The 22,554-nt window shown below is 42.6% G+C and overlaps 1 protein-coding gene across 5 annotated transcripts in view; it reads right to left on the bottom strand.

The window, feature by feature from the left end:
* LRRK1 (leucine rich repeat kinase 1) overlaps nt 1-22,554 on the bottom strand; it is a 123,921-nt gene that overhangs the window by 46,341 nt on the left and 55,026 nt on the right. For 4 of the 5 annotated variants that reach the window (XM_029237377.1, XM_029237381.1, XM_029237379.1 and 1 more), the window contains 6 exons: nt 22,229-22,377; nt 3,865-4,091; nt 2,662-2,789; nt 2,407-2,570; nt 1,434-1,571; nt 175-287 (listed from right to left, as the gene is read on the bottom strand). In XM_029237377.1, coding sequence (XP_029093210.1) covers nt 175-287; nt 1,434-1,571; nt 2,407-2,570; nt 2,662-2,789; nt 3,865-4,091; nt 22,229-22,377 — 919 coding nt within the window. Of the gene's footprint in view, nt 1-174; nt 288-1,433; nt 1,572-2,406; nt 2,571-2,661; nt 2,790-3,864; nt 4,092-17,607; nt 17,769-22,228; nt 22,378-22,554 lie in introns of those variants that run through there. The other variant, XM_029237380.1, reaches the window with a different exon arrangement.

Genomic DNA, 22,554 nt, shown 5'->3' with positions numbered 1-22,554 from the left:
CAGACTTCCAGCCTCCAGAACTGTGAGAAATAAATGCCTGTTGTTTAAGCCGCCCAGCCTATGGCACTTTTTCATGGTTGTTCAGCAAGCTGGTAGAGACACCATCCCATGCGTCTGTTGACTGGGGCTACACACACATTTGAGAACTTGCTGGGGACAGAGACCCCTGCTTACCTGCCAAATTGATTTCTGGAGAGATCCAGGGTTTTGAGTTGTCTGCAGGTCCACTTCTCTTGAGGTGGCAGTGCCACCAGCTGATTTCCCTGTAACTTCAAGAACATGAGGGCCTGGGACAGAGGGAGAGAGAAGCAAAGACGATGTCAAATACCAAAGGGGCAGAAGACCTGAAGGGAAAGTCAGCTCCCTGGCAAAGCGAAGCCAAATTATTATAACCGATTCACTGTCACAAAGATTCCAACAGTGTGGGGTTTCACAGTGTCTTAAAACTCATAAAATTATAGCGAACAGAGCAGATGGGATAATTAATAGAAGATCCTTTCCTTCAGATCAATGGGATGCAATTATTCAAGAAAGAATGGAATCTAAGTACTTCTCAGAATTGAGGTTTCTTAAGAGTGACAATTATTTGTGGACCTGTCCTGGGAATAGTGGATGAGTCTGAAGGTCCTGGAGGCCACTGTGTTACCACAGGAGGGGAGTGGGCACAGCATGATGCCTCCTTGGGCTAGCCCAGGTGATGCCTTGGACAGGGGTCAGGTGGCATCAGTGACACCGAAGGGGACCCGCCCCAGTCGTGCACCCTCTGCTGGCTTGACACTGATGCCTTCAGAGTAATGCAGAATTTCCCACCTGGGGCTGGCCCTGGGCACCAAGTGGTGAATAGGATCCATGCTCTGCTTTCAAAGGTTCTCAATGGAGTGGGAAAAACAGACAGATGTGTGAACAACCTAAAGGTAGAAGGCAGCCCCATGCTGGAACACACACACACACACACACACACACACACACACACACACACACACACGGCTCTGGTAAAAGGCACTTCCTGAATTCACATCCGGGAATTCCAGTTCTGCCACTTCCGGAGAGGGAGGCAGGGACAAGAAGGCCCTGCCCTGCGGTGCTGCCAGGGCTTCACACACCAGAAGGCCTGATGGGCTCACCCTGGAGCCGGGAAGGAACAGAGCCAGAGGTCAGTCCGAGGGGCTGCTGGGCTGTGCCTTCAACTGTCAACACTGAAGAAAATTCTGGAGGATAAAAATTCATCATCCCGCCACCCTCCCAGAGCTGTTTCATTTTGCACGTTTCCTCTCAGTCTCTTTGCACACAACCATGCGTGACTTTGACAGTTAAACTTTTCTTTCAACTTTTTTTGTCCTGAAAGCTCGGAAGAAGCACACAGGTTTCACTGCAATGTGGAGTGATTTTCTTACAAAAGCTGAAAATGAGAAATAAGGTGCTATTAGACTTACATCAAGCTGGAAAAGTCCCAGGGGAACTTCTCTGAGTGTGTTTTCTGAGAAGTCCACATCCTTAAGGTGGTTCTTCCAAAACACAGCCATTTTGTCTGGTAGAGACTCCAAGGCATTTTTGGATGCTTTGCAGCATTTCTAGGAATTTGATGAGAAAGAGAATTAATTAGCTTTCTAAATGCCGTGGTGTCTATGATAAAGACTGTTTCCAAATTTAATGTTAAAAACAAGACCATTACAGTAAGGCTCTGTAATAAATACAATTCAGCTAATTAAGAGGCTACAGACTATCCTTGCCCCATTTTCCTGTCCTTGCTCCAAGGAAGGGATGGGAATGGTTTCCTGGGGAGACCAAGGTGGCTCATGGTCCTTTCCCTTCCCTCAAGAACATCTGGCCCATTGTCCTTGGAAATAATGGGACAATTCAGGACAGTGCTCTGAAGAGGAGCCCATGTCCCACACAAATATGCTTAAACTAGAAATGTTAATGTTAGAGATGGAGAATTTCCATATTTGCTATTGAAAACTGCAATAAAACACAAATATTCTTTATGCTGTTCCATCTGTTTTAACAAGCAAACTTCCCAAGAGAAAAAACCATGATTTAATGGGCAGCACTATGGATGCAGACTATTCTTCTCTTCTTTATTCTTATTTTACAGCTGTCCTAAAGGAACGACCCCACCTTTTGGACAGAACTCATCCTGGGCCAGAAGTTCAGGCTGTAGCTGTGGAAAGTCCTGTGGGTGTTATGGTGCGAATCTCAAACCCAGAGCCAGGTGCGCTGGCTCTCGGGTGAGTTACCTGCCTGAGACCCTCAGCTGCTGGATGCTGAGTAACATGCTTGTCTATAACACAGGACACCACCGCGTGGCCGCCAAGGGGACGCGGTGTGCACTGCACCCACAGCTCTGTGAGGCTGGCATGGATGTGGACTGACAGCTGCTTTCATGATTTTCGGCAAGTTACTAACCAAAGGGCAGGCCCAGGCATTTGGAAACACCTTCATGTTATTTCTGGAGACATTCAGACAATTGAGTGACTTGAAAGAATGAAGGAAAAGTGCAGGGAGTTCTGTCAATTTATTGTCAGAAATATCGAGTTCCTGTAGCTTCCGCAAACCAATCCAGTTTGTGGCTAGGGGAAAATAAAAGAGGATGAATTGTAAAAACAGCCCAATCAAGAAGAAAATGACAAAGTAAGTCAGGTTATTGATGCTAAAACATACCATTTTCTTCTTCAAACAATTTTTCCAAATAATTTTTTGAAGCTGTCAGTTTTTGAAGTTTTGAGAGATGCAGGAGTCCCGGTGGGAGGTGGGACAACTTGTTGCTGGAAATATCAATTTCGAGCAGCCTGTAGTTGGGGGAGAAGGAAGTCAAGGCATCAGAAGAAAGAGGTAAAGCATCACGGGTACATATTTCTCTGTAAACATGTTTCTTTTTCTCCTTGCACAAGGATAAAGAATGTGCATTGAAATACAGCAATATGATTTTTATTCATTGCATTACTGTCACTATGTCATGTGTAGACAAAGAAAACCAAATCTCTCTTTGGTGGATCCTGGTCTCATTGACCAATAGGGATGTAACCTTTCTCACATATGTGATAACAGAACAAGCTGGTGCCCTAGAAGCTACTGGAAGTCCAGAGAGCACTGCTTTTAACCTTTTGGACCCTCAAGTCTGTCCAGGTTAAAGACCCCCACTCCGTGGCACTTGTTTAATTTTTTGTGCAGGCTTCTTTCCCATGAGTTACTGCTGACCCTAAGCTCTTTCCAACATTCTTTTTTACTTAACTTAGAGCCTTAGCTTTTGAAATCAGCTCAAATCCCATATGGAATGAGGCCTTGCAGGTATGATTATCAATACATCAGTGAAGGTAAGGTCTTTCCTCTCCCCATGCAGCCTCAGCAGGAGGCTTGGGCCTCTTCCCAAGGCCTCCCAGAAAAGGAGACAGGAGCTGCCTACACCATCAGGCTGCTGCCAGAGTCCTGTGAAGTTAACTGTTTCTCTGAGGCCCTGCCCACTTTCCTTGGGAGGTGGACCAAAAGCTGGGTTGTCTGGGCACCACTGTTTCCACCAGCCCCTTTCCTCTGACTCCTGTGTGCAGGAACAAGACTGGGCACCTCGGACAAGCAGGCCTGCGTGGCTGCCAGTGAGTGGTGGAAACGTGGGCCAGACAAGCCACCCTACTAGACAGATCTTTCTGCATTCACGTGGAAAGGAGGTGGGACCTTGTGCCCAAGAGCTTGCATAATGGCAGGCAGAACTTCCTTCTCTTATTTTAGCTGAAAATCTGTTTTCAAAAGCAACAACTACAATCAGGGAGCATGACTGCAGGAAGAGGACAGTGCAGGAGGAGGGTGGTGGTGGCAGCCAGGGCTCAGATGGCCAGGGCTCACCCCAGGGGCTGCAGGGCAGGAGCCCACCTGGAACAGATGATTTCGTCTGATGACTTCACGCTGGGCAGCTCCCCCAGGTGGTTGTCTGAGAGATTCAGCTTCCGGAGGTTGATGAGTCCCCAGGGGATGATGGAGGGGAGGGATGCCAGGCAGTTGGCAGAAAGGTCCAGCTCCGTGATCTGGCAGGAGATGTCAATGAGCCAGTCCAGATCCACCCAGGGCAGCTTGAGGTGGGACCATTTCACACGAAGAGCCTGGATATTGGAGCAAGGGGAAAGCACACACCAGCGATGAGCCCAGGGCTCGTGCAGACTTGAAATAAAGCAATGATTTATTCAAGTGTGAATCTGTCTGTTCATCTCAGCAGAGTCCCGAGAGGTTGGGACCACGTTGCCCCTGAGAAGGTACTTATGCTCTCCTGCACCTACAACCTGAAGGTAATCTCTGCACAGCTACAGCTACTCACTCTCCAGCCTCTAGAGGGAGCATGTGGGCTCAGCATCACCTCTTAGAGCGCTATCACCCTCCGGGGGAAACACAACAGGAATGGCCCCTGCTTTGTACAGAGGAGCCCACCCAAGCTTGGAGCAGCCTCCCCAGACTGCAGAAGGCGGCTTAGACCCAAACCTGGGTCTCCTCACTTCCCTTCACGGCACTCTTCCCTGTGATTAGAGCAGTGCTTACACCACGCTGGGCGCTTTGTGCATGAGCTGCTTCCAGAGTGAGAGACTGAATATACAGACAGTGGCCAGACCATATATAACAGAGAGAACTTTGACCCACAACCTACAGCAACCTACCAGGAAACTAACCCCCTTATCTATAATAAAGAGTCCAGGAAGCCAAACTTGCCAGAAGCCATACTGCAATGTCTAGTAACAATCCAGGAAGCTAAACAATAACTTCTGTAACAACTGGCCCCAAATGTCCAGGACTTGATTGATAAGTGACAACCTCCCTAATTTTGTCCCTGCTTCCAACTTAGACTAACCAGGGAAAGGCAAATATGCCCCCTAACCCATCATGTAGGACGCCCCCCTTCTAGTTAGCTGCCTCCAGCTTCCCCGTCAACAGCCTCTAGTCAGGGCACACCTGAAGCCTTCCCTTTATACACCATAAAGCTTCCCCACTCCTCTGACAAAATGCAAGTGACAGTGGCTGACTCACTTGCCACCAAAAGCTCTGAATAAATCTCCTTTGCTTTTCTCATTTGATTGGGTCAGAAAGGCCAGCAGTTTTCTGGCATATGGTGGTAAAAGAGATCTGGTTAAATGTGTATGAGCAGGGCTTTCTCTTTCTTCTTGATCATCAAAGACTTTGGGGCTCAGTGAGGTTTCTGGGGAAAGGAAATTGGCTTTTTGGCTTGTTTCTCTAAAGCAGCTGGAAATCCGTATCAGAAAATTAGAGAAACAAAGATTAGTTCTTCACTAATGGGAAAATGTAACAACTGGAAAAGGCACCAGAAACATGGGGTGTTTGCTTTCAAAATTGGCAGCAGCAGACAGACTTCCTTATCTGGCCACAAGGTGGCGATATGTGCCTTATCTTTGTCGCCCCCTTAGCTAACTTGCCAGGATTGGAAAGGCTGGGTCTACTAACACCCTCTAAAAGCTCTGGTCTTCGAACCAAGTAGATGAGGCTCTGTCTCTGTCTGCCTGTCTCTCTCTCCATTCACCTGGATAAAGAGAGACAGTCGATGGTATACTGGATTTTGGGTCAAGAGAATGGAGCTTTAGTCTCAGTTTTTTGTTCTGTGTTGTTTTTTGGGTTTTTTTTAGACTTGACATTTAGGCCTGGTTTTGTTGTCATTATTGTTTTCCCCCATAATTTTCTATTTTGAAAAATTTCAGAACTGCAGAGAAGTTGAACTAGGACACACGATTACCCATTCATACACCCTGCACTGTAGACTCACCAATTGTTAATATGTTGCCACATCTGCTTTCTCTTCTTTTTCTCTACACACACATACAAGCACACACACTTTTCATTTATCTGCTGAGTCATTTGAAAGTAAATTATAGCTATCATGGCACTTTACACCAACATGTATCTCTGAAGAACAAGAATATTTTCCTACGTGACAACCATATATTTATCATTTTCAAGAAATGAAATCAATACATTATCAAATCCACAATCCATGTTCAAATATTCCCAAATACCCCAGAAATGTCTTTTATAACTATTTTGTATCTTGATCCAGGATCCCATCAAGAATCACATATTGCATTTAGTTGACATGTCTCTATTTTCTTTAATCTAGAAGAATCCTCATGCCTTTTAATGTCTTTTCCAACTTTGGCATTGTAAGTTTTCAAGTCATTCTAGTTGTCTTCTAGAATATTCCATAATCTGAATTTACTGAGTTGTTTCCTAATGTTTAGATTCAAGTTAAGCATTTTTGGCAAAAATCTCAGACAATGTTGAGTCCTACCAATTGAACTCCACCAGAGGGCACCTGATGTCAGGTTATTTCACTAATGGTCTGATCCCTTGGGTTAAGTTCCATTTTACTCTTTGTGATTAATCAGCAATCTGTGGGGTGATATTCTGAGACTATCTGTGAATATTTTATGTTCCTACATCAGTTTACCCAATGATTTCAGCATCCATTGTTGATCAGGGCCTTACTCAGTACATTGGTGGTTACAAGGTGGTAATTTTTCTAAAACTACCATTCCGTCTACATTTGTTACGTGTCATTCTTCTGTACAGAAGTATGTCCCTCCCCACCTGTTTAAATATTACTATGGACTCACAGATCCTTTTTAAATTCGAAGTATTATAATTCATTATTATTTCTTCCAACGCTCAGGTAGTCCCCAGTTTGACCACTGGGAGTCCCATCAAGGGGACTCCTGTGTTCCTCTGACATATCCCTATCAGTTTTGGGCACTCCCTTACTTCCTGATAAAATAAGATGTTCAAGTTTCCTCTGGTCCTTTCCAAGTACCAGCCCTGATTCCCTTTAACAGAAAATGGTATTTAGAAACCAAGATCTAGGTGTTGGGTATGCTCATTGCTATTAGGTTGTCACTGATTCTTGGCCCATTGATCCAACACAACCCTATATTTAACATGAGTGCATTCTGATGCCTCCAACTTGAATCCAGTCACATCGGCTTCTTCCTAATCTTTCCATAAAAATTCATAGTTGTGTCACCCTTCACCTTATTATTGTTGGTTTTAATCTGCTAAATGATCAGCTTGGACCAGATGGTATCTAGGTCACTTCTGGACCCAGGATTCTTTCTGGCTTATACTCTTGAGAAGGACAATGGCTTCCCACAGAGAGCCTTGGAGTAATCATGACAGCCAATCTAGGAGCCGTGCCAGTCTTTGCGATGCCAAGTCAAAGAAGGCTCTCTAAGGGTCTGGCTGCCTCCATTTCCTGGGTTCTCAAAGACACATCCAGGCCCCAGGTCCAGGGCCAGACAGCTGGACATAAATCCAAGGTGTCCAGATTGCAGTCTAACTTTCTCTACTCACCCTGTGTGGCCATTCTGGTCATTCAATATCAAATAGTTTGGACCTGAACTGAAATGGCAGTCAAATGCAAGATGAAAAGGACGCTGGTTTTGGTTTTAAATAACAAACCTTAGGTGTCTATAAATAAAACTCTCTAAGGGCCATCAAAAATAAATAAAACAACAGGAAAGATTCAGGTTGTTATTGTGACGTAAACTAGTTGCAGCACATCTTTGGAGGATCAGCTGAGATGTTCTGTCCTGACGATGGCAATCTTCCTCCTGCATTTCCTTCTTGTCCTCTGACCCTGGAGCTGCAGCCTAGAACTACATAAGGAGCAGAGGCTCAGCCTTGGGAGACTGGAGCCCTGTGTTTGCTTAACTAACCCCATGTGGGGCCTTGGGCCAGTCGAGGTGGAGGTGGGTACTTTCACAGGCGCTATCAGGCTCAACTCCCCTTATAGGAACCTGCCTGCGGGTTCCGTGCTGCACTAAGTCAGCCCAAGGGTCATCTCTGTCTCCACTGCCCCAGCAGGCAGTGTGGCCATCCAGAACCCGACTGCATGCATCTCCAGTGCGGCACCTTGTCTGACTGCGTGTGAAGCTCAGCACCGTGCCTAGCATGCAGCAGGCACTCAGTAAATGTTTGTGTGCTGAAAAGAATCAAGCCACTGGGACCAGCAATCCATCTATTAACACCTCTAACCAGAACGATCACCCTAAAATACCAAGGTGTACTCAAACCCCTCAGCCTTCCTGCACCCCAGCCCGCCTGCAGCAGAACACCTGAACTCCCTCCCCAGAAAGCCCCACACCTCCACAATCTGCCCCAATCACTTCCCAAATTTCTGTCTCACTGTCTCCTCCATGACCTCTGCCCACCCTCTGTGCTCCTGTTGGCAGATGGCTGCTGGGGTTAATAATTTGTTCTAGGTAGAAGAAAATGGGGAATGGGCCTACTCCTAGAGCAGAGGATTCAAGACCAAAGGGAAATTGCCAACTAAAGTACAGAAACTGCCTGTTCATAAATGACCCATAGGGTTCAGAAAGTGGACTGGAATTCATAGGAAGGCTGTGGGGGCCTGACAGTGAGCTTACTGTCAGTACCTGACTGGCCAATGTGCCAAAGGGCTGCCAGGGTGCTCTGGGGCTGCAGGAGACACAAGGTTGGTGGGACTGGAGCTAAGAGAGTTTTGCAAGTTTTCACCAGAGAGCTGGTCTCCTTTTGATCGTGGGTGTCATGAGGTCACTCAAGGATCCCAGATTCTGCAGGCGGGCTGGCCTCCGCCTTTGCACTCTGTCCTGCTACCACGACAAAGGCAAAAGGGTGCTCCCTGCTCTGCCTTCTCTTCCCTGGAGTTCACAGCCCTTTTCCCTCCTATCTAAATCCTACTAATCCTGAAAGCCCTGGGGCAAGGACCACCTTCTTCACACCCAGTAAGTGTCTGCGTTACAGCCCCCAGTTAGGTAACAAGGATGCCATCTTGCTTCACAGTTAGCAGCGTTTACTTGAGCACTGCCCAGTGCAGGCCAGCCTGTCAGGCACTGGGGTTGAAGATATGGATGCTGCAGATGGAACCAGCTCAGGGAGTTTATGTCTCAAAGGGAAGAGCTGTGTGTGTATTGAATGTGCATCTAGTCACCTTTCAAGGACTAAGAGTATGTGATGTTGACCAGAAAGCCAGGAAAGAACACCTGCAGGAAGCCTCCTGTGCTTCTTTGGGAGGTACTATTTATCAGAAGTAAATCATCAATAACAAGAGAGTGGCTGTGTGTGGCACTGAATTCTCTAGACATGAGGAAGAGGAGGAAGCAGATGCTGCCAGTTCCTAAAACTGAGCTCTTTCTAGGTCTTACATCCACCAGAGTTTCTGCAGTGTTGAAATTTGTGAAACTCAAGCCCAGGGAGAGGTAGCAAACAGCAAGAAGTCAGAAAACATGATGACACACTCAGAATTCAGACATGTTTGTGAAAAGACTTCTGGGCTGGATGGTGGTTAGAAAAACATGTAGGATTTCTACCTGGTCTTGGGTTAGTCTGAACACTTTCACATATACAAGTTACTTTCCTTTTGGTGCACAAACATTATAGGGTGCACAAGTGTTTCCAAAGTGGCAGAGAGGAAGAAGGAAGGAGAAAGGATGCACAGTACGCCTGACATGGAAATGTAGCCCTCATTACTTATTTATGTTTAGTCTGGGCAGGATCACAATAAACCAGGTTCTGAGGTGGTGAAGCCAGCAATTGTATAATTAAATCCATGCACACTGAACTGCAAAATCAAAGACAGCTCGCTGTGGAGATCCCCGAAGTTCAACAATGCCATGGTTAAGGCACATCTCTCTGGAGGAAACAGAGAATATGCTCACGCTGGTCCTTAAGCATGAGCCCTTTCAATTTTGGGCCAAACAGAAGGAAGTACTGCTCTCCCAGAAGACACTGTATGATGACTTAAGAAACTTGCTTTCCAAGGCAGTGGTGGTGACCAGGACCAGTTCAAGAAGGACTAGGGCACTTGGCTCATTACAGAAAGTGATGTTTGGGGTTACCTCTGCATAAGAAGGTCTCCTTGTTCTGTGATGGAAGCTGTGGTCCAGGAGGGCAATTACCTGCCTTCATATAATGCTGCCTGAAGCCTCCATACAAAAATAACACAGTGAATGAGCCAGTGGACTACAATGACATCTCTCATGCTTTTATGTCAGTGCAACCCTTATGGTTGAAGAATATAATTGTTCATGAAGGGCTGAAATTGACAATGTTTTTAGGCTGGCTTTAACCTTGAGAGATGTGGGGCTGGCAACTGGGCCCTGAGCAGACACAGAGAAGGGTTCTCTGCCCCAATGCTGGGGGAGGGGTGTGCCTCTGCAATTTTGAGAACCCACAAGAGCAAGTTCCAACACTGCCTCCTTACTAGGTCTCTACTGAGCCCACAAAGCAGAATCTGCATCTCTTCTCCCTGTGTTCCCATCTCACTGTCCCTTGAGGGGACAGACGAGAGCTCAATGACAGCACAGCATGACACAAAAAAGGCAGTCAGTAGAATTAGTCTTTCCAGTCAAGACACACGTGTTAAAACGGGGGAGAAATACATAGAATCTTCTAAAATGTATTAATGAACCCTTGGCCTACATAAAACCCAAAACTTTCTTTTTGTGGGTAAGCAGATTCCTGGGTGGTGGTTCCTTGTTGAACCAGCCAGGAAGACAAGAGCCACCTTCTGACATGTGAAGGAACAGTCAGGGCACCAGACATCCGGAGGAGTGCAAAACCAACAGGTCTAATCTGAAAGGAGCAGACTCATTAAAAGGGCTGAAGAACAAGCCAAAAGAAACTCTAAAAATGAAGGTGCTCAAAGCAGCAGAGCCAGTCACAGAATCTGAAGACACATCCCAGGCCACCTGAGTGATGTCAGTGCTTGCGCAGAAGGGAATCTGTGCATGAATGCCAACAAGTTGGGGTAAATTTCAAGCCTACAAGTGTCTTTCGGGAGCCCAGACTGTCAGAGGAGGCTCTAAGTGAGGCGGAGTCAGCTGGACAGAGGATCAGCACACTGGAGACAGCAACTCTGGTCCAGTCTCCCTGTGCTGGTGAGGGCCATGGCAAACGGGAACTATGCCCCACATCCTCGGCCCTGGAGAACCCTCCATGCAAGGCTTCCAAACACCTACTGCTCAAGTCCCTGCACCCTGGCAGGGATAGGCTCTCAGGAGGGAGGGGGCATTGAAAGTGAAAGGATGAGAAGGAGCCTGGACCTTGACTGGCCATCTGCCTGTGCACGTGAGGTGGCCACGGCGGGCAAACCAGGCCAAGGGCAATGGAGCAACAGCCATAAGGATGGTGTCATGGGCTGAACTGTGTCCCTGAAAAAGATATGTTGAATCCCTAGTACCTGAGAAAAAGCTTATTTGAGCTTATTTGGAAAGAGGGTCTTTATAGAGGTAATCAAGTTAAAATGAGGTCATGAGGGGGGGCCCTCATCCAGTATGACTGGTGTCCTTATGGAAAGTGGAGATTAGACACAGAGGCAGACATGTGCAGAGGGAAGATGATGAGAAGACACGGGGAGGATGGCATGTGGCTGGAGTGATGGGTCTACAAACCAAGGAACACTGAGGACTGCCAGCAGCCACCAGACACTAGGAAGCGGCAGGGAGGGGGTCATCCACGGGAGCTGTGACAGGGAGCACGGCCCTGCCAACACCCTGATGTCAGATTCCAGCCTCCAGAACTCAAGGCAATACATTCCGGTTATTTTAAGCCAAGCAGTGTTTGGTACTTTGTTATGGTGGCACTGATACAGATGGTAACAAGTCAAATGACAATTGGAGAAGTCAAGACCTGAGAATCCGGAACATTCCATCAACAGAAGCCCACAGATTAAGAAAGGAAATGAAAGAAGCAGAGATTCTTGAAAGCCAGAAGGATGTCTCTTAAGATAAGCAGATTAGAAACATAATAAAAAGGTGGGAAAGGGACAGTAAAACCAGTCATTAATTTAGGGAAAAGCCTGGGAGGACTCTAGGGTGTAAAAGGAGAATTTCGAAAATGACCTGAGAATACTAAAGGGAGTAAGAGAAGGGAGAGGAAAAGAGAAAGGGGAGGACAGCCTTCCTTCTAAACTCAGAAGGAAGATAAATTAAATGACTCACTTAAACAACTTAAATTAAATTAAATTAAACGACTTAGTGAGAAGAAAAAAATGAAATCAGTTCTGACAAAAGCCTGCCTGCTAAAAATATTATAAATGTCAGAATTAGTAGTGGTTAGCTACCAATATAATTTCAAACAAACAAACAAAAAGGGAAACATAACCAAGGAAGCCAGATCAATGAGAAATGTAAGTACAAAAATAACTTACAAGCAAACCTACAATGGCATTTTAAATAGTCAACACGGAACAGTCTGTTGCCTCCAAAGGCACACTCAAACCTGAACCCTGTAGGGGAATCTTCTGGAAGTTGAGCTGTGATCACATGATAATACCTTCCTGGTGACTCTTTGCAATGCATGCACAGAACTTTTTCAAATGACCCTCACAGTAACCCTGTAAGCACAATTTGCACATAAAGAGCCTCAGTGAGGTGACCTGTTTGAAGGTAACAGAACCAGGATCATGATTCAGGTGCCTAATGTTCTGTCTGGTCCCTGCCTACCAGGCACCATGTTCATTCACATGGCCATGGAATAGCTGACATGATTTCAAAGGCATTAGGAGAGATAACCAAGGTGACTCAATAATGATAAAGACCCTTAACCACAACCCCCAAAATACAACTATGCTAAATCTTTGTGTTCCAACACAGGTCAAATTTGTAAAAAACAAACCCATGAAAATTCAAGAAAAATATTAGCAGGATATGATAGGTCAAATATGCAAAAAATGAATGGAGGACACTACAATAAGAATGGGAGATGACCAAATACTAGGGGACAGGAGAACGAATTCTGTTTTCAAATCAGTATGAACTTGCACATAAATTGATTACATTCTGTGTAAGAAGCAAAAGTAAAAGGAGAAAAAGGGGGAAAAAGGGCAAGCCTCCTACATATCTTATGCCTGGACAAAGGCAAAGTAAAGGTAGAGACCAATGACGAAAGCAGAATTAAAAGGTGTCCAATTATTTGGCCATTAAAAATGCCCTTTCAAATAATGCTTGGGTAGGAGAGAAAACCAATTCACAACAGTAGAATATATTTTTAGAACAACAGAAACGTCACAAGTAATGGGGAAAAAACGAACAACTCTGATCACAGAGTGAAGCATGATAAACTAGCTCTGCCCTGCTTAGAATGGAAAGCTAAAAGAAAGCAGGGAAATGAAAACAAAATTAGACTAAAAATAGAAAAATGAAAATGAAGTAAAAACAAGGAAGTTGGTAAATAAAACCAATTCTAGAGTTGTTGGAAAATAATAAAATTGATAATCAATTGACTAAAAATACAAGGACCTTAATAATCTAAGAATGAAAATGACAATCTAACAATGGCTGAAAAACAATGTTTAAGTTGTGGGAGATGTCCGCAGCCAGAGCTAACAAACCAAATAATGATGTTGAAATGCAAAATTTAATTCCAAAATAAAAAATTCTCAAAGTGACACAATAAGAGAAAAAACAAAACAATGTATATGAGACAAACAAATAAGGAAACTAAAGAATCACTCTCCAAAGGCTCCTAATTCAATATAATTCTTTTTCAATCCAATCTTCAAAGAACAAATAGTCTCTGTGTTACATACATGGTTACTTAACAGAAGACTCACTTTATGAGTAAAACCAATTACTTTGCAAGAGCCATTAAAATTCTAGCCAACTGCATGCAAACACATGGATGCAAAAACTGTAACAAAATCTTCTCTAATGGAAATCAACAAGTGAACTCAAAAGGTTTCAGTTCTGCAACCAAGGAGGATCTATACCAAGAAAATAGCACTGTTGGTAGTAACTTATGGAAAACCATCAGCACATTTTGTTAAAGAAAAGTGGCCCTCTTTCAATCATCTGAATGCCAAAACATAGTTAATAAAATTTATCACTTTTTCTTCACTAAAATCCTTAAAAATAGATAAACGAGGTTTGTTTTAAATCAACATTGTGCTTTTTTCCATGTAGTATTTCAGTCATTCCTTTGAAAAATAGGAAACTTACCAAAAAAATCTCCCTTCCAACTCAAGAATTTTGCCAAGAGCGATATGCAAGAGAGAGAAAAAAACAAGAAATAAAAATACTATCTCTGCAGTTACTAAGCTATTCAACTTTCTGTTGAGAGAACCCTGTTTCCTCAACTTTTAAATAAAGACAAAATTTCTACCTCACAGACTTGTACGGAAGATTAAAGTAGAATATTTGGCAAAGTACTTTGTTAGCCATGAAGTCCTATGTAAATGGAAGTTTACTACATATATAAAATTTTATCCATCCATCTATTCACCTATTCATCCATGCATCCATCCAGGTATCCATCCATCCGTCCACCCACCCACCCATTTTCCATCCATCCATTCATCCATCCATCCATCCAAGCAACCAACTCCTCATCCTGTTCCAGGCCCTACAATGAGGGGCAAACACAGGGTGAGCAAAGCTGGACAAATCCCTGCTTTCGCGAAGCTTCCAGTCAAATGGGGGAATTGACATTAAACAAGAATGTCACCAGAACAGACAAGCCCAAACTTTGTTAAGTGCTCTGAATAAAACGGCAGGAAGCTCTAAGAGATGGAAGGGGGGGTGTGACCTGGCCTGTGGGCTGGGGCAGGCTTTCCTGCGGACGTGGCGTACGGCTGAGGTGTGGAGGTAGTGCTGTTGTCCAGGAGCAGCGCTGTGCTGAGCATGAGGAGACAGGCATGCTTGTCCCTGTTGTGTGGTGTCCACCCTGCGGATAATCATGGCCAGTAGAGTTCCCCCTGCTGCTGGACATTTGGGTTTTGTCCTCCTAGTTTCTCTTATAGATAGCAGTGCTTTGAGCAGTACAGTTGCGGCAATTACGTTTTTTTTCTTTTGAGTTAAATCCTAGAGGTATCTTTCAGAAAGGAAATACCAAATTCAGAGCTGTTCTCTGGGAGAAAAGAGTTTTATAGCTTTTGTCACATGACGCCAATTACTTTCCACACATACGGAACCAATTTATAGTGCCAGCAGCAAGGCTTTGGTGTCCCTTTCTCTTTGACGCTGCCAAGTGCCTAACTCAGCACTTGTATTTATTTTTGCGAGTTTAATAGGTATGTGATGGTACTTTCAAGTCATTTTAATTTGAATTTCTGTAATTGCCAATAAGATTGTATATGTTTCCATGCCATGAATTACTATCTGTGTTTTCTCATGTGTAAATTAACTGTTCGTTTCTTCTAACTTCTTACCCAAGGGCATTTGTGAGCAATGTGACAGCAAGGGCCGTGGCTCTGGCTTGGGCACTGCTGAGTCCCAAGCAACTAGCAGGTGATATATAAACACTGACTGAATTAAACTCAATTATCAACTGACATATAGTTGAGTCAATGGTGTTTTTTGGATTTCAGTTTCTGTCAATTCTTTTTTCTCAAGTATCTGCTAATGTTTTTCTTTTTTTAAATTTCTTTAAAAATATAGTTTTACTATATTAGTATACTATAGTAAAATTATATTTTACTATAAATAAGTTTAATATATATATATCGTTTATTTGTGACTATATGTCTTTATACATCTTCATATATCTTTAAAATTTTGAAATGGAATCATTTTCTTCTATATCTGGAATAAATGTGCTTTTTGAAAGTATATTCTGATGAATTTCCAGTGCTTAACTTTTACCTGTCTGGAATTTATTCATATCATTATGAATGTACTTGTCTATGCTGATATCCAATAGTTCCAATGACATTTGATAATGTTTTCTTATTCTTTCCTGATTGTGTTTTCTAGTTTGTCACATAAGTTCAAATAATAGTTTTAGTATTTCTGCATCTCTATGAATCATTTTCTCATTGTAAACTAAATGTAAGTGGTTTGTATAACTGCTGTTTTGTATTATGTTTGATGATCTAGTGGGACAGGCCACCAGGAACACCTGCCTGAACGGTTACACAGTGCACCTGCTCAGCTCTTCTACCCTGTGACCCTCACTATCTGTTCTCAAGTTCTAGGAAGCACTCACCATGTGGACAACAACACAGTGGTGAGTCTATTCCACAGAGAAAGCGTATGAATGGGGCATGAGAGTGGGGAAAGATTTGGTATTTGGAAACTAGAGAAAACAGTAGGATAATTGGCTAAATTTCAGGGCACAGGAAAAGTGGAGCTGATGGAAGAGGCCCATAATAATAATTCTGAGTTTGATCTCATAACTCTCAGAAGGCAGGTGAAGGCTCTTCCCTTCACACAAGCCAGCAGTGAAAAGGCCGAACCACAGGCAATCAGGCTGCTCCCAGTCTGCCTCTCACCTGCCAGGGCCCTACTGCCCCAGAGACTTACATCTGCTCTGTGAGACAGTACCACCTGCTGTGAGGAGGACGTGAGGAGCTGAGAAGGTGCAAGGTGCAGTTGTAGAAATGTTCTGGAAAGTGTAAAATTCTTGAATAAGACTCTTGTACCAAACACTAGGCCTAACCTTGGGCAAGGATGTTCCCCAGAAACCTTAGTGCTCACAATGTCAGTAGCCCTTGGTCAGCTGCTCATGAAGGCCCCAGCAAAGGCTGAGAAACCACACTTGCTGCAGCCTGCCCTTTCTGAGTATCCCATGTATGCAAATCCTCAGACCCACCAGATCACTCTGATGGAGAAGGGCTGCTTCAGCTCCCAGAATGTGCAGCCAGGATGTTTGTGCTTGGGCACAGATACAGGCATCTGAATGGCCAGTCACTAGGAATGTTTAACGTACATCATAAGCCAGAGCTGATCCAAAAATGACAATAGTAGTAGTAGTAGTAGTAATAAGTGATCCTCTCTAGGTTTGCTGCCAGATTTGAAATCATTAGGGACTTGTAAAGAAAATTAATAATTCCCCAACTGTGTAGTTTCAGAATCAATTTCAGCTCTTGTGGACTTACTCCTATACTCAGAACAGCCCAGCGTGCCCTCCGGCCCAGCTCTCTAACTGCTGAATGGGACAAACACCGTGGTTAGTTCAGGCCCTGCTTAGGCCTCTCCTGGCATTTCTGTTTTTCTGCTCCTTCCCGGGTGTGCCAGCATCAAAGTGTTGTTTCTCATGGCAACAAAGCAAACATTGACAGGACAGTCACCAGGAACACAGGCCAACTCATTAAACATTCAGGCAAAGGTTTGGCGGTTTTCCAGAAGGGCACCCATGAGCCAGAGCCAGGAACAGCTTTGGCCAGGTCTGACTTGGCTTTGCTTTTGCTCTTTTAAAAGTGTCCAGACCATGTGGTGTGGGCTCTCAGACTTTCCTTTCCAAACACCATCAAAACCTAACTGAGCAGCCCGCCCGCTGCCAGTGGAAAATCAACGTGGGCTTCTCAGCCATTCCCCGTTTGCCAGCAGAGGCAGGTTCTGGCAGCCTGAGAACTAGGCTGTGCCTGACACAGAGGCTTGGTGAACCTCGACTGGCCGTGGCTTCCACAGAGGCAGCAATTACATTAAAAAATATCAACTAGCTAGTGGGGGAGGCAGAACACAAATACAGAAAAAAACAAGATGACTGCTTCAGCAAGGTCACTGCCATGAATGCCAGCAGGCAAGGGAGTTTTCAGGCTGTGTACACATGGCAGCAAGGCACCCTTTCAGTGCCTGCCCTTGTCTAATATTCTGAACAAAAAATGCCAGTTCAACTCCACTGCACACCTGGGAAGGTCAAAGCACTTACCTCTGGTTTCTGAGTCATCGTTCCTGACACTGGACCCCTCCGCGCTAACCCCCTCTCTTCTGCTGGCAGCACAGAAGGAAAGTGTTGTCACAGGTTAGAGATCATGGCAGCCAGACACACTGGCTGCACACACTGCACACACTGGCTGCACACACTGCAAGGCCCTTGAGTCTGAAATTCACTTGAATAAAAAAAAAAAATACCACCTGCTTTGTGGAAGCCCAAGGAGTCTTTATGACTCAGGCTGCACTGTAATTTCATTTTCTCTTCCAATTCTACCCAAAAGGGCAAAGAAGAAGAAAAGCAACATTGTCTTTTCTTTGTCTTCTCCTTTGCAGAATGCAATAATCACTTCCATGCTCTATCCCTATCTTGGCAAATTAGCAGGAGTTACCCGTAGAAAAGATCACAGACACAGATGTCAACCATTTCTGCTTTTAACCTTAAGCCAAGAAAATGCAAGTCACTGGGTACACATTAGAATCATCTGGGGAGTTTTTAAAACTACTGATTTGGGTCCCATCCCAGAGATTCAGATTTAGTTAGTGTACGGTATGGCCTGTGCATCAGGATTTTTAAAAAGCCCCCAGGAATTCCAATTACAGAAAAGTGTGAGAACCACTGATCTACATGAAAGACCTGGGAGGTACAGTTCAGGAATCATGAAATGAGAAAATCCCCAAGTTAAGAAGGCTCAGATTCTGGTCTGAGTATCACTGTTTAATATTTTCTGTTCTTGGACAAGTAACAGAATATCTCTAAACCTCAATACTTTCATCTGGTAAACAGATTATATTTCTCGCAATTCTTACTAAAGTGTTGTATGGATCAAATATGAAAAGAAAGTGCTGGGAAAAACACTGAACACTACACACATGTAAGGGTTAGATGATCACTATTTATTTCCTTTTGCAACATGAAGCTGATGTTTAATGTTTATTGAGCTCTTATTATGTTCCAGGCCTTGTGCTAAGTGCACACCTGGCCTCCAAGGTAGATACAATGATTAACTCTGTTTATAACTGAGGCCAGCCAAGGCACAGACAGCTAACAAGTTATGGAAAATAGAATATCAGTGTTCTCTAGAAACTAGGAAACCAACAAAGATAAGAAAAAAGTAAAAAGGAAATAGCAATACATATAATCAAAAAGATGGGAGGAATAAACCAATATGACAGGTCCCACACAAATGTGAGTTGGGTGGGTTCCTCTTTCAAAAGACACAGTCTCGGATGGGATTAAAAACTCAATACTGTTTACAAAAAATACACCTAAGACAAAATAAAAACTGAAAATAAAGGCTGAGGAAACTTAAACAAGGTTGATGCAAAGAAAAAAGAGCAGTGTGGCCATGTGAAGAGCAGACAAACCCAATTTTAAGGATAGAAGCATCGACAGGATTAAGGCAGATATTTGATATAATGAAATATGTTAAAATGGGTCATAAACCAGGTGTATGAAGCAAAAACTTCTAGAATTATATGAAGAACTAGATAAAAATCAGTAGATGAGGAAACCAAGCCTCAGAGATGTAAGTAACCAGATGGAGGTCCTAGAGCAGTGAGGCCTGGAGCCCAGATTAGAGCCAGGAAGTCTCCTGCCAGAGCCTCACCTTGACCACAACACCATCAACCAAACACTCAGAGAAGATGTCAAGAAGGTTTCAGTACAGATAAAAGCCAAAATGAATGAAGGAACAAACAAAATAAATCGTAAAAAAATAAAGAAAATCTAGGTCCTTGGTAGGACCACTAGAATATATAAATCCCTGGCTGGTCTGATTAAATTCAAAAGAGAAAAAGTAAAACTGTTCAACATCATAAATCAACAGCATAAATGGGAATATAATAACTACTAATATAGAAGAAAAGAATTACCAAAAAAGGTAAATGTAACACACTATGATGGCAAATTAAAAAATCTAAAGGAAATGGATGATTTTCTACCAAAATATAACCTCCTGAACTGCACATAAGCAAAAGCAGACAACCTGAACTGATCAATGACTTCAAAAGAAGTCCCAAAACAAAGACCTGCTTTATCTAATCAATCTTTAACAATAAATAATTCCTATGAAACTTCTCCAGATTGTAATAAAATGGGAAGTTCCCTAAGTCATTCTGTAAAGCTAACATAGTCTTATACCAAAATCTCATAAAGATAATAAAAATAGAAAATTATAGGTCAATTCACCTATAAATACAGATGCAAAAACTGTAAATAAAATATCAATAGGTCAAATCCAGCCATAAAAACACCAATTAGCATTATTACAAGATTTCAATATTGGGTCAATATCTATCATCATCATTCATTACATAAACAAATTAAAGTAGAAAAGCTCTGTGAATATATCCATAGCTGCTAAAAAGAGATCCAACAAAATTCAGCAACATTTCCTAATAAAAATCCTAAGCAAAAAGGAATACATGGAAACTACCTAAATATAACAAGTCTATTTACCAAAAGTCTACAGCAAATGACCATAAACTGCTGATGCCAAGACATTTAAAAACAGGAAGAGAGATACATCTGCTCTTTTCAGATGATTCAACTTTTGACATTTCTGCTGATAATCAGTAAGCCATGAAATAAAGTAAGTTAAATAAATATTAGAAAAGACAAGACAAACCTGCTTTAAATTTGCAGATGACTTGATAATATACCTAAAAGTTTCAAGGAACTCCTCTAAAAACTAGAATTAGTAAGACAAGTTGGTAAGCGGACTGGGTAAAACAAATAAATAAACAGAAGAGCTTTCCTTCATACCAGCAACATTAGGCTGGAAATGGGTAAGAATTATATATATTCCATTCAAACAGTGGCAAAAACAGTAATAAATAAACAAAATAGGTTCAGGAAATCTTTATGAGGAAAACTATAAAATCCCATCAAAGAACATAAAGGCAGCACAAATTGCCATGGGAGTCACCATGGGAAATGCACAAAATGGAAAAACGAATGTCTGATAACAGTCAAGATATTTCTGAAAAAAGCAAATAAGGAGTAGAAAACTTGCATTAACAGGTTGTAAGGTTTAAATGAAATGCCTATAATCAACACAGTATAGCACTTGAACAGAAACAGATTAATAGGCCAGTGGACCAGTGCAGAGAATCCCAAAATGTATACAGGCATATATTGGGGGAAATGGCATTAGTGACATTTCAATTCAGAGGGAAAATCAAAGTTTATTTTAAAAATTGTGCTGGAATAACTGATCATCCACCTAGAAGAGAGGAATCCTAGATTCCCTCCCTCAAACCACATATACAAATAAATACAAGAAAAATCAAAGCTTAAAATATAAAAAATAAAAGAGTAAAAATAGTATAAAAGACTCTAGGAGAATATTTATATAAAATCGAGGGTGAAATGACTTTCTTATATAACCCAAATGCCATAAAGGAAAAAACAAACATATTTGATTATATATTCTTATATCTTTGTTATCTCAAAAGATAACAGACTGAAGACAAATAATGGATTGGGAAAAATATTGGCAACATGTATGATAAACAAAGGCTTAAAATCTCTAACATACAAAAAGACTCTCCAAAATGAGAAGGAAAAGGTGAGTAATCCTTGAGAAAAATAATCAACAAACTGTAACAGGAAACTCACATAAAGGGAAATGCAAATAATTGATGATGATATGAAAAGATGCTCAATATTATTAAGAATAGAAATGTGGACATTAAAACATGGAGATTCCATTTTTACCCATCAGAGTGATGAAAATTAAAAGGCTCCTGGACATCTAGTGCTGGCCAAAGTATGGGGATAGATATCCCCATGTAAAGCTGGTGAAGGTGTGAAACCAGAAATAATCCAAATGTCCACCAACAGGAAAAGGGCTGAGTCAACTAAGCTACATTCACTCTAGATTTAAGGCACGTATTTAAAAGAATGAGATGTAGCCACATTGACTGATCAAAAGGGGGAGTCGGTGATAGAGTGCTAAATTTAAAAAGTCAAGTTGAAGATAATGTAAACAATGCAATATTATTTTTGTTATTAAAATGGTAAACTAACTAGAACTAATTCCTGTATGTGTTTTTTTCCCAGTTTTATTGAGCAATAATTGACATATGACATTGTATAAGCTAAGATGTATGACCTGTTGATTTGATACATTTATATACTGCAGAATGATTACCGCCTGTAGCCTTAGCTAACACCTGTACTATGTCACCTAATTACTATTTCATTTTTGTGGTGAGAACATTTAAGCTTTATTCTCTTGGAAACTTTCACGTATATAATACAGTGCTATTAGCTGTAATCGGTGCTGCACATTAGATCTCTGGAACTTCTAGCTGAAGTGGCCAACACTTCGGCTATATGACCAACATCTCCCCATTTGCCCCACCCCCCAGGCGCTGGCAAACCATCTACTCTGTTTCTATGGTTTGCCTTTTTTAGATTCCACATGTAAGTGAAAACATACAGTATTTGTCTTTCTCTGTCTGACTTCTTTCACTCAGCATAATGTCCTCAAAGTCCATCCATGTTGTTGAAAATGGAAGGATGTACTTCTTTCTCATGGCTGAAAAATATTCCACTGTATATATACATCACCTCTTCTTTATACATTCATCCACAGACAGTGACTACTCACCATTTTTCCCGGACAACTGCTAGGCAAGGCACTTGCTTCGACGAAATACTTCCTGAGGAGATATTTGCTGGGGTCAGGACTGTCCAGTAAGATGTAGGAACAGAAAAAGGCCCCATGCCGAAGCAGGAATATGGCAATGTCTTCATTCCCTAAAGGACAGAAAGTGGAGAGCTAAGGGCATTTGGATGCAAGGTGTGTCACAGTTGTCCAAAAGGGCAGACACTCACATGTGAAATAAAAATGAAAAGGGCACTGGTGCTGTTGAACTTCTCTATTACCTCCCTTGACGCCGGAAGGTTCCTGTTAGTGACAGAACTTTTGTGGGG

This window comes from Monodon monoceros, unplaced genomic scaffold (genome assembly GCF_005190385.1).
Source record: "Monodon monoceros isolate NGI ecotype Baffin Bay Population unplaced genomic scaffold, NGI_Narwhal_1 Super_Scaffold_21, whole genome shotgun sequence".
Lineage (NCBI taxonomy): Eukaryota > Metazoa > Chordata > Mammalia > Artiodactyla > Monodontidae > Monodon > Monodon monoceros.
This window is presented reverse-complemented; position numbering and strand designations above follow the sequence as displayed.